At 46.1% G+C, this 11,870-nt stretch overlaps 1 protein-coding gene across 2 annotated transcripts in view; it reads left to right on the top strand.

Moving 5' to 3' along the window:
* The first annotated feature begins 467 nt into the window (after positions 1 to 467).
* Positions 468 to 11,870, top strand: part of ADAP1 (ArfGAP with dual PH domains 1) — a 238,444-nt gene continuing 227,041 nt past the window's right edge. Inside the window, exon 1 of one of the 2 annotated variants that reach the window (XM_088451986.1) lies at positions 468 to 866. In XM_088451986.1, the coding sequence (XP_088308112.1) occupies positions 767 to 866 (100 nt within the window). In that variant the 5' untranslated portion in view covers positions 468 to 766. The remainder of the gene's footprint in view (positions 867 to 11,870) is intronic. The other variant, XM_088451987.1, reaches the window with a different exon arrangement.

Here is an 11,870-nt window from a genome sequence, read left to right as displayed (position 1 = left end):
TTTTCAAGATGGCGTCTTGCAGCCAGTCGCAAGATGGCGTCGCCGCGATTAAATTTTAACCTGGACTTGTCTTAGCCAATTATTCAGCTTCGACATATCATATCAATCGACATTCTTATGTCGAGATAGTGAATGCATACCCAGCACTACTACCTATGCAAAACTGTATTCAGTTTATCCTGTGCAAAGTGGCAAATAAAAAAAAAAGGACAAAGCGAGGAGATGGCTGGCAAAATAGCTGTCAGAGCTTTTCTCTAGGGTTTGCATCACTGCAAGTGAATGGCACATGATAAGAGAAAAGCAGACAAAGCCTATATAAATCGCAGTCCAATATTTACACCTGTATGTATGTACAGTCAGTGCTGACTGGGAAGTCCCAAGTCCTTATAAGGTAAAAAGAATGATGTAAAGCTACTGTGGAAAACCTAGAGGCCGTGCTGCGCACACACGTCGGCAGGTGGCGCCCGGGAGCAGCAGATCAGGACCTGACTTTCTTAGTATTGGGAGGAATGCGGAACCAGGACAAGTCACTGGTTTGCAGAAGAAGCAGAGTCCAGTTTGAATGGGAGAAAGGAGGAGCTCAGCTCACATACTGTAGCAGCAGAAGGTCTGATACCCAGACACATACATAATAATATTTCTGCACTGGGCAGCTCTGGAGGCTTCCACCACCTACAGCAATGTGAGTCCCTCCCAGCTGTATCTCTGCTCTGTGTCACTCTGCATGGACAGCAGAAGCTGTGAGATAAAAGGATAGCTCGCTGGGATGGCTGTGTGCACTATGGCGGAGGAAGGGAACAGGAGAGCTCTGCTGGAGCTGGCCCAGAAACCTGGGAACACGGTCTGCGCTGATTGTGGGGCTCCAGGTAAGTGCAGCTGCATCCATTGTCTGCATGACCCCCAGCTGGGAGGTATTTGGGGGAGTGTTAGAGGGTCCCTGCTATACCCCACAGTCACTGACTAAGAAGAGGTGAACTTAAATATAGATAGATATTACTAAGCACCTATAAAAGCTATACTTTATAGTAATGGTCTCATTTCAATTCATTCAACCCAGGATTAAGTTGGCATGGCTTACTGGGAGATGGACATTTACTCAACATACAGTATGCCCTGTATATTCAGGCTTTCTAAGATGGTAGCTGCTGCTGCAGAGCCTCTTTGACAGCGGTCACTGATATAAATTTAATTTGATATGAGAATGTGGCAAATTAATAAATCCATGTAAGGTACAGTAAATGGAGTATTATCTTGCCACAGCTGGGGTTAAAATTGAGGTATATACCACAATTGTTGAGATAGATGACTCAGTGCTGAGAGCTGGAGCAGGAGGGATATTGGTTTCCAGATAATATCAAATGTGACAGTAGTTTGTGCTTCTTCGCTTTTGTAAGTAATTCTGATCCATTCCTAGCTCGCAGCTACACAACTTTTTTTTTCCAAGACACTGATGGTTTTTTTTCTCTAGATATTTCCATATATAATAACACAGCAGGTTACTTGGCATCTCTGGTAATGGGTGGAGGAACTGGTGACAGGTGCCATGCTCCACCCTGTGACTTCTCAGTACACCTGACTCACTTCTGTGCACCTGCTCGCACAGGTAATTTATCCATCATGTCAGCCTCAGTTATTCTCTAGTCAAGTCCATGGGACCTCAGTTTTATAAATCTGCCAACACAGACTTGTCTGATGTAGTGTAAGAGAAAGAGGAAACTCTGTATGCACATACTCTGCCTATAAAACACTGTCACACAGGCTACATTCTGTGACATCTGCTGGCTGTTCATGCAAGGAAGGAGAACTAGAGACTATTTAACAGTTTGTGCTGTTATACTGTGATCAACAGACTTTTAACTCCTGCTTTTTACATAAAGGGAACTGATCCTAGTACAGAGTTTGAAATGACTCTGAACAGATGAAGTGTCAGTAAAATCCAATATTTGGACATGCAGGTCAGGTACACATCTGGCGGTTGTTGCACGGTTGCACCCATGCTTTGGGAGAATTGTTGTGACAACAGTGATTAGCATTACTACCTCACAGTGCTGGGGTCATGGGTTTCTTTCCAATAGAGCCCTATCTGTTTGGGGTTTGTATGTTCTCCCCCTGCTTGTGTGGGTTTCCTCCAGATTCTTCGGTTTCCTGCCACACACTAAAGACATACTGATAAGTTTAAAGGTCTCTGACAAAATTAACCCTACAGGGTGTGTGGTTTAGATGTGAATAATTAAATATTCTCCATAAATCGCTGCACAGTGTGTGGGCATTATATTAATAAAGGTGTCAGCAAAAATCAACAGATGTTTGCTTTTAATTTATATCAGTATAGGATCAGCTATTTGCTGGTTCACTTGTTATTTCTAAAGCTTCTGAAATGAACATATAAAGGGCAATTAAATGGTGCAGATATTCTGGTGTACCCCAATGGGCTGTGAAGGAAAATCGTTGTAGTTGGTGGCCACTAGTTGCTGGAGAAACAGTTTGGATGCTGGAAACTCACGGCCATCACTTACAATTGATTAGACCCCAAGGCGTACTTAGCTACATAGCAGATTGACAGAAACCCTTCTGAAGTGTCTTCCAATTGAAATGAAGGTAATACAACGAAGCCTGTCACACACAAGCTATAAAAGCTATACAAATATAATTTTTGCTAGTTGATAAAAAACCCAGCAGGCTCAGAAATACTCATGGAAATAAATGCTCTTAAATTGTTTTGTTTTTATTTGCATATATGTCAGCAGCAGAAATATGCTTGTAAAACACGTGTCACGCCCCTAGTTTCCCTATGTACCAGAGATTGCTTTTTTCAGTGTAATGCAATAAAATTATATGTGCACTACTTCTGCGTGACATATGATATATGACATATGATATGGGTTTGTCTAAATATGACATTCTAGTAATTGGCATTTGGGCATTCATTCAGAATGCTGTACTTAGCCAGTTGTTCTGTACACACTACAGACGTGTCCACATACATCTAGCCTCCTTGCGCGTTAAACAGACCTAGTCGTTCCATGCCGCAGCATGACTAGGTAGTGCCGAGCGTCTTTTCGTGCAACTTTTTCCATTTAAGTGCGTCTTATTCACAAATGTGAATAGGACACATAAGCAACTTCTGCTGATTAAAACAATATGCAGCAAGCCTATGGCCCTCATTCAGAGCCGTACGCTCTGAGCAGAGCGCACGCTCTGCATGAGGGCCGGGCTCCTTTTTCATGGAGCGTCCTCCTGGACGCTCGTATAGCTGTGGGTCACCACCCACAGGCTATACGAGCGTGCATTTTGGTGGCCGCGATGGTCGTGACCATCGCGACCATCGAAATTGCGAGCCGGAGCCTGCGGTTGAGGTTTTCAACCGCAAGCTCCGGAGTGATTTTGGCTCTATCAGAGCCAAAATCACTCCCACTGACATCACTAGTGATGTCAGTGGGCCGGCTTCTGACGGGAGGCGTTCCCGTTGGAACGCCCCCGTCAGGGAGGCACGCCCCCGGCACGCCCACCAAAGGGGGCGTGCTGTCAATCAACATTGACAGCACGCCCCCTTTGATCGGACACAACGAGCGAAGGAAAGTCCTTCGCTCGTCGTGTCTGGCGCATGCGCACGACGGAGCTCCCTCCGTCGTGCGCATGCTCAGTGCAGACCATCGACCCACTTGCGAGCGTACAGCCGCTCGCGAGTGGGTCTGAATCAGGCCCTATATTCTGTATGTGACTGCAAGTGTATCTGCATGGGAAATGCTACACTACAGTGTCACAGCCGCTGACACTGTAACGTAGCATTTCACATGCAGATACACCCACAGTTGCATACAGATTATAGGCATGCCGCATATTGTTTTAATCAGCAGAAGTTGCTTATGTGTCCTATTCACATCGCTTTGCGAATAAGACACATTTGAAGGGAAAAATTTGAAGGAAAAGACGCTCGGCGCTATTGATTTGCATGGCGCTCACGTGTAATGTATAACGCGACTTGTAGCGCATGGATGATAGATGTATGTTGACACATTTGTGTAAACAAATTGTTGTCAGCTGCTTCTGGTTTCCATTGGCCATCCTAATCATATGATGTGTCAGTGACAATGTTACTGGTCTGTTAGGAGGTTGGAACTTTTGACTCGGTTAGTTGGTCTACATTAGAACAGTGAAACTTGTAGTCTGATTAGGAAAATAATATCTTTACCAAGAAGGAATATTAAAAATAAGGATCGTATGGATGGATCATTGTGCCAAAGAGAGCCGTGCAATATATTGTTACATTTTTAGAATGATAATTAAGGCTAATTATTTAGATATAGTAGAATTGTATTGGCATATTGGTAATATACGTACATATCCAAATACAGCTCCTGTACTCTGCATGGGATCTCACAATTGTATCCAAATATTTCCAACTGTAATCTCATATTGGCACTAATACAAATTGTTATATATCACCTGAAGTGTTTTTAATACTTTTTCAAGCTGTACTATATATTAAAGCAATGCTCTGTTAAAAACAGGGAATGTTTGTTCCACATATGCAATACATGTTAAGCCAACATCTGCCAGTCCTACAATGTATATAAATATAAAGGGATGTGGTTAAAATACCAACGGAGGGGATTCCGGCAGTCAGAATGCTGGCGCCAGAATCCCGACACCTGTCAGAATCCCGGCGCCAACATCCCGACGCCGGAATCCTGAAGGTAGGTAACGGGGTTAGGTGGAGGGTTAGGGGTTAGGCACTAAGGGGGGAGGTAAGGTTTAGGGTGCGGGGAGGAGAGGTTAGGGTTTAGGCCGTGAATAACTCGGCTCTGCACTGTGGTCTGAAGGGGATCTGTCCCGGGTCTGATCCAGTTTGGAACCTTGTTCCAAATTAGTGTTCACTCTAGGTCCGGTGCCGGGCAGGGCGCCGGACCAAGAGAAAGGGCACATTTGCATCCGAAAAGGGGCGTGGTGAAGGAAAAGGGGTGTGTCTTTAAGTTGTGTCCCCTTAAGGAACGCCTACCGTTTTGTGGGCGGCCGCACTGACATCATCAGTGTTGTCAGTGGGGAGCTTCCTGCTCGATCAGAGCTGGAAGCTCCCTGGGGCTTGCGGTTGCCGAGACCCAACCTCAGGGTCTCGTCGCAAGCCCCGATGGTTGCGATGGTGTCCACCAACGCGACCATCAACCTGGTCGGTCGCTAAGCTGTGGGTGGTAACCCACAGCTTAGCTAGCGACTAGGAGGCCGCACTAAAAAAAAGAAGCGGCCGCCCTCATTCAGAGAGAGCAATCGCTTCTTGTGACCGAATGTGAATGAGGGCCAGTATTCTGTACAGATCAGCTGGTTATTATTATCTGCTATCACATTCACTTTTGTTTAGAACAAGACATGAGATCATTCACCCATATTCTGCTATAAACTAGTGTATATGAAAATGAATCATGGCCCAGAATTAGCTAAAATGGTGCACACTTTAAAAATACAGTTTGTGGGAGGAGCATCATTCTGGATTGTAGGAGACATGGGTCAGTACACAGAAAACCTAGGGTCCCTTACTGACTGTCACGCATGCGCATGACATAGGAGTCTGTCTCCGGCAGCGATAATCCTACAGCAGCTAAGTGGAGGACCCACTGATGAGGAGGACGTCGCTGGACTTCACCGTTGAGGTATGTAATGATGAATACCAGTGGCTTATTTGTTTGTATTACTGCGATACTAAACTAAACATGCCGCTGGTATTAAGGATAGTTAATAGATGGGGGCCCTTAGTATCCACACCCTGCAGTCCATGTAGAGTTTGGACTGCATTAATAATAAAGTGCTAGCATATTACAAAGAGCTATACATTGGGGGCATCATGATACAGCTAAATAACATACGACAGGAAGATAATTGTGGCTCTTCCCAAATTAGTCCATTATGCCATTCCTCTCTATGGCACATGGGCAGACTAATTATGCCATCCCCTCTCTTTGGCACATGAGAAAATTGAAAATTCTATCCCATTATATGACACATGGGCAAACTAATTATGCTATGCTTCTCTACGGCACATAGGTAAACTAATTATGCCATCCCCTCTCTATGGCACATGAGCAAACTGATAATACCATCCCTCTCTATGGCACATGGGCAAACTAATTATGCCACCCTTCTCTATGGTACATAGGCAAACTAATTATGAGCAAATGAAATATGCCATCCATCTCTATGACACATAGGCAAACTAATTATGCCATCCCTGTCTGTGGCACATGAGCAAACTAATAATGCAATCTCTTTTATGCTATCCCCTTGTACAACACATGAGAAAACTAACTGGCTTTGCTATTGATACCAAAAGGTTAAATTATATGAGCGACTGTAAACAATGAGTCACAATTATCCAATAGTTTCAAATGGATGATTATTATTGTGCTAAATATAGTCAGAAGATGACCACAGTTGACGTCAATTGACCTGCATGTGCACTAATAGCCTAGTGATGCTGGCATTGACCAACTGATTGGCACTATGGGGCTGAGTTGGGACTCGGAAGCAAAGCAAAAAAGTAAGCAACTTATTTATTTGAAACAATGCAAGGGGTGCAAATTTATTTTTATTTTTTGCACGCAGGGTAATAGTGGATGTTTTTTCATGTAGCCCTCAAATGCTGGCCAACTTTATTTTTACTCTGCAATTTAAATTTGAGTTTGGACACGTCCCTCTCAAATCTACTGTGGGGTACGAGCTTGGCGCACAACTCATTAGATCGGCCGACTGACGATTTGCAGGTACCTAAAGAAATGTGACTGTGGGAGGCCAAATTTAACCTGTAACTGACTAAAGGGTTTAAGCACTCCTGCAGTATATAGCTGTCCCAAGGAGACCACTCCCCACCTGCCCCAAATCTCCCTGGTCTGTAACATCAAAAGTTCAGGCAAAGCTCGAGAGCACCGTAATGGAGTAGCCGGATCTAAGCCCTGTGTCTTCAGAAGCTTTGAGACAGAGGGCCTAATTCAGACCTGCTCGCGAGCACTGAGCGCTCGCAATGCGTGTCGATGTTGGCCTAGTGCGCATGCGAACGATGGAGGCAGCTCCGTCGTGCGCATGCGCGAGACCCGAATAACGACGGCCAAGCCGTCGTTATGGGTCTCACACCAAAGGGGGCGTGCTGTCGATGGTGATTGACAGCACGCCCCCTTTGGTGGGCGTGCCGGGGGCGTGGCTGCCCAGATGGAGGCGTTCCCATGGGAACGCCTATCGTCTGGGGCCGGCCCCACTGACATCACTAGTGATGTCAGTGGGAGTGCTTTTGGCTCTGATAGAGTCAAAAGCACTCCAGGGCTTGCGGCCACGAGACCCTACAGCAAGGGTCTCGTCGCAAGCCCGATGGTCGTGATGGTCTTGATGGTCATTTTGATGGTCATTTTGGGCGCTCGCTATAGCTGTGGGTGGTCACCCACAGCTATGCGAGTGGCCAGGAGGCCACTCTTAAATTCAGAGGGACGGCCCTGATTCAGAGCGAGCGCTCTGTCAGAGCGTCCGTCTCTGAATCAGGGCCAGAGTGCAAATATACCATAAATATTTAATGATAAATAGGCCCCATAGGTCCTGCCCTCCTCATCTTTGCTTGCCCCTGTCACTTAGGGCCTCATTTATCAATGAGTTTTAACATTCACAATGAATGATAAAACTCGTTGTGTATGATAATGGTGCTCCAGCCACAGAGCTGTAACTAGATTTTTTGGTGCCCTGTGCCAGAGAAAGCATTGGTGCTCCCCCCCCCCACCCCCATTTTTTAAATAGGGACATAAGATAGTGCACCTGAAAAAGGGCCATGTCTTCATGGGGAAGGGCCAGGGAAGAGATAGGGGAGGCCAGGAGATGCTGGGGATAAAATAAGAACCGCCCACATAACCTTTATAGCTTCCCTATCTAACTCCCTTCTTATAGTTTACACATATCACATTTTCTCTCTCTTCAATTTCACATCCCCCTGACCCTAGGCCAACTTTCCAGTGTGACTGGATCATACAGCTCACCAAAAACCTCTGCAATCCGGCTGGACCTATTTGCAATATGTAGCACCTATCCTTGTGTATCAACACCTATTTACCTATAGATTGTAAGCTTGCGAGCAGGGCCCTCTTACCTTTATATCTGTATTTTACAACCCAGTCTTGTTCCATTAATGTTGATTTAAATTGTAAAGCGCAATGGAATATGCTGCACTATATAATAAACTGTTAATAAATAATAATAAATAAGAGGAAGCTACAAGTGAGAATGATAATAAACAGGAAAATTGACAGGTCCAAGCAGCTCCCCCATGCCCTGCGGATGCTCTGTGCCATGGCACAGGTCACACCACCCTAGTTACGGCCCTGTACAGCCAATCAGCTCCTAACTGTCATCTGTTTGAAAAATGACAGTTGGGAGCTGATTGGCTGGAGCACTATTTATCATACGCAATGAGTTGTACTGCTTGTTGTGAATGATAAAACTTGTTGATAAATGAGGCCCTGAATCCGGCCGTGCCCGCCCCACCTCCCTCTCTCAACTCTATCAACCCTGTCCAGGGCCCATCCAAGCCCGTCCCACCTCTCTCCCTATATCAGCCCTGTCACAGAGCCCGGCCAAGTCCGCCCCACCTCTCTCCCTAACTCCAGCAGGCCTGTCACAGAGCGCGGCCAAGCCCGTCCCATCTCCCACGGACCTGCCACTCAGTCTGGCCAAGTCTGCCCCAGCTCTCTTCCTATGTCGGTATAGGGATAATATCATCATGGACCTTGAGAGGATATAATGGTCAGGCTGATCAGAACAAAGGTAGCATTGGAGAGCGAAAAGTGGGAGAAGGACATGAGAGACTGAGAGATAAGGAAATGGGTGGATGTCTCAAGCAGTGAAAAGAGTTGAGAAGTGGAACAGTTGTCCATAGCAACCAATCAGCGTTGAGGTACCATTAATCAAGTACATTCTATAAAATGGTAGGTAGATGCTGATTGGTCGCTATGGGCAACCTCTCCACTGATCCACTTCTCCACGCTCTTAACGGCTTGATACATCAACTAGAGCCTCACCACAAACGTTCGCTACCCCAAGCAGCCACAGCGAGAAAAGGAGACACAGGGGAGAGAGTAGAAGGGAGATAGAAAAGATGGACGAGAGAGAGGAGAAAGAGACCAATAATAAGGTAATAATGGTGAGAGGGGGAAGAATAGGGGAAGAGTGGAGGATTAGGGGGAGATGGTAGGATTAGAAAGAGGAATAGGGGGAGACGGGATGAATAGGGACAAGAATAGGGGGAGACGGGAGGAATAAGGACAAGAATTAGAGGAGACGGGAGGAATAGGGTCAAGATTTAGAGGAGTTGGGAGGAATAGGAACAAGAATAGGGGGAGACGGGAGGAATAGGTACAAAAATAGGGGGAGATGGGAGAAATAGGAACAAGAATAGGGGGAGACGGGAGGAATAGAGACAAGAATTGGGGGAGACAGGAGGGATAGAGACAAGAATAGGGGGAGATGGGAGGAATAGGGACAAGAATAGGGGGAGAAGGGAGGAATAGGTACAAGAATTGGGGGAGATGGGAGGAATAGGGACAAGAATAGGGGGAGAAGAGAGGAATAGGGACAAGAATTGGAGGAGACGGGAGAAATAGGAACAAGAATAGGGGGAGATGGGAGGAATAGGGACAAGAATTGGGGGAGATGGGAGAAATAGGAACAAGAATAGGGGGAGACGGGAGGAATAGGGACAAGAATTGGGGGAGACGGGAGGAATAGGGACAAGAATAGGGGGAGATGGGAGGAATAGGAACAAGAATAGGGGGAGACGGGAGGAATAGGGACAAGAATAGGGGGAGATGGGAGGGATAGGGACAAGAACAGGGGGAGATGGGAGGAATAGGGACAAGAATAGGGGGAGATGGGAAGAATAGGGACAAGATTTGGGGGAGAAGGGAGAAATAGGAACACGAATAGGGGGAGATGGGAGGAATAGAGACAAGAATAGTGGGAGAAGGGAGAAATAGGGACAAGAATAGGGGGAGATGGGAGAAATAGGAACAAGAATAGGGGGAGACGGGAAATATAGGGACAAGAAATGGGGGAGATGGGAGGAATAGGGACAAGAATAGGGGGAGACGGGAGAAATAGGAACAAGAATAGGGGGAGACGGGAGGAATAGGGACAAGAATAGGGGGAGACGGGAGGAATAGGGACAAGAATTGGGGGAGATGGGAGGGATAGGGACAAGAATAGGGGGAGACGGGAGGAATAGGAACAAGAATAGGGGGAGACGGGAGGAATAGGGACAAGAATAGGGGGAGACGGGAGGAATAGGGACAAGAATAGGGGGAGACGGGATGAATAGGGACAAGAATAGGGGGAGATGGGAGGAATAGGGACAAGAATAGGGGGAGATGATGAAGAATAGGGACAAGAATAGGGGGAGACGGGAGGAATAGGTACAAGAATAGTGGGAGATGGGAGGAATAGGTACAAGAATAGTGGGAGATGGGAGGAATAGGGACAAGAATAGGGGGAGATGGGAGGAATAGGGATAAGAATAGGGGGAGACGGGAGGAATAGGTACAAGAATAGGGAGAGATGGGAGAAATAGGGACAAGAATGGGGGAGACGGGAGGAATAGGTACAAGAATAGGCGGGGGCGGGAGGAATAGGGGCAAGAATAGGGGGGGCGGGAGGAATAGGGGGAGAGAGAGGAAAAAAAACCTGCAGGATAGCTAGCGATCCAGCTAATGATAGATCCAAAATTGTAAGGGAATTGTGGAGCACAGACAAATATAATGGCCCTAGCAAAGGGATCTGGTCAATATTGAACGCCGTTGCAGGGGCGTGCATAAATTATTCACTGCAATGCCATATGCAGCCTGAGTACTCATAGCGTGCGACGAGGTTAGCAATTACTGAGTAAGTTTAGAGTGCGCAAGTGTGCGTGAGGCTGCGATGGTACTCGAGGTTACCGATGGTTTCGCAGTTTTGCTAATGATTACGGATGTGTGTAAGGTAAAGTGGGCGTCCTTATGTTGTGCTGCAATAGCATGGCAATCGCGGTGGATTAGCATACTATCGCAGTGAGACTCCGTGTGCGTAATCGCTATTGCAATCGTAGTTGTGAACCGTACTGAATCAGGCCCCTAGTGCATACATAAGGCATTTGTTACATGAAGTTACAGAGCAAATCGAGCCACTCAGCTTATATTAAGTTATTAGCAGAATGATATACTGTAACCACTGACAGCTAAGAGCTGTAATATTATGGTGTATAGGATGCCTGAATGACACTTCTTTCCAGTTCATAAACGCATAAATTGACCCAGACTGTATATATAAAAGCCAACATTTCTTTAAAACAAGTAAAGACAAGCATGACATCTTCACATATAATAGAAATAAAATACACTCAGAAAACACGTAGGACTTGTCCACAAAGGCACAATACCCATGCTGCTTTCCCGAGTGGTGCACGATGCATCATGCAAGTATTCAATCAGACAATACAGCTGGCACGAGATCCGTTGATGTGCCCTATGCCGTGTCGTGTACAGTTCTCACACAGAGCGGAATAACATGCATGGGCAGGGTAGTAACTATGCACCAAGTCATTGTTGTCAGTGAGGACAGCATGGCGTGCTTGTTGCTCTACTAACCTTGCTGTCAGCATTTTCCTGGTGTGAACTAAACGCAAGTACAACACTAATGTAGGGGGCTACACTCATGTCATGAAGGTGAACAAAGATTACACAGGCCTCAAAAAGGGATCTATTGATCAATATGAGGGACGCGTTGTCTGTACTCACAGCAAACACCAGAAATAGAACAAGTTGCATTCAGGGTCCATCCATCATCCAGCGAGTAAAGACAAAGCATTCCATGGGGAGATA

Source organism: Taudactylus pleione, unplaced genomic scaffold (assembly GCF_031769625.1).
Source record: "Taudactylus pleione unplaced genomic scaffold, aTauple2 ptg000032l, whole genome shotgun sequence".
Classification (NCBI taxonomy): Eukaryota; Metazoa; Chordata; class Amphibia; order Anura; family Myobatrachidae; genus Taudactylus; species Taudactylus pleione.
The sequence above is the reverse complement of the archived record's forward strand: the minus strand, read 5'-3'. Positions and strand labels throughout refer to the sequence as shown.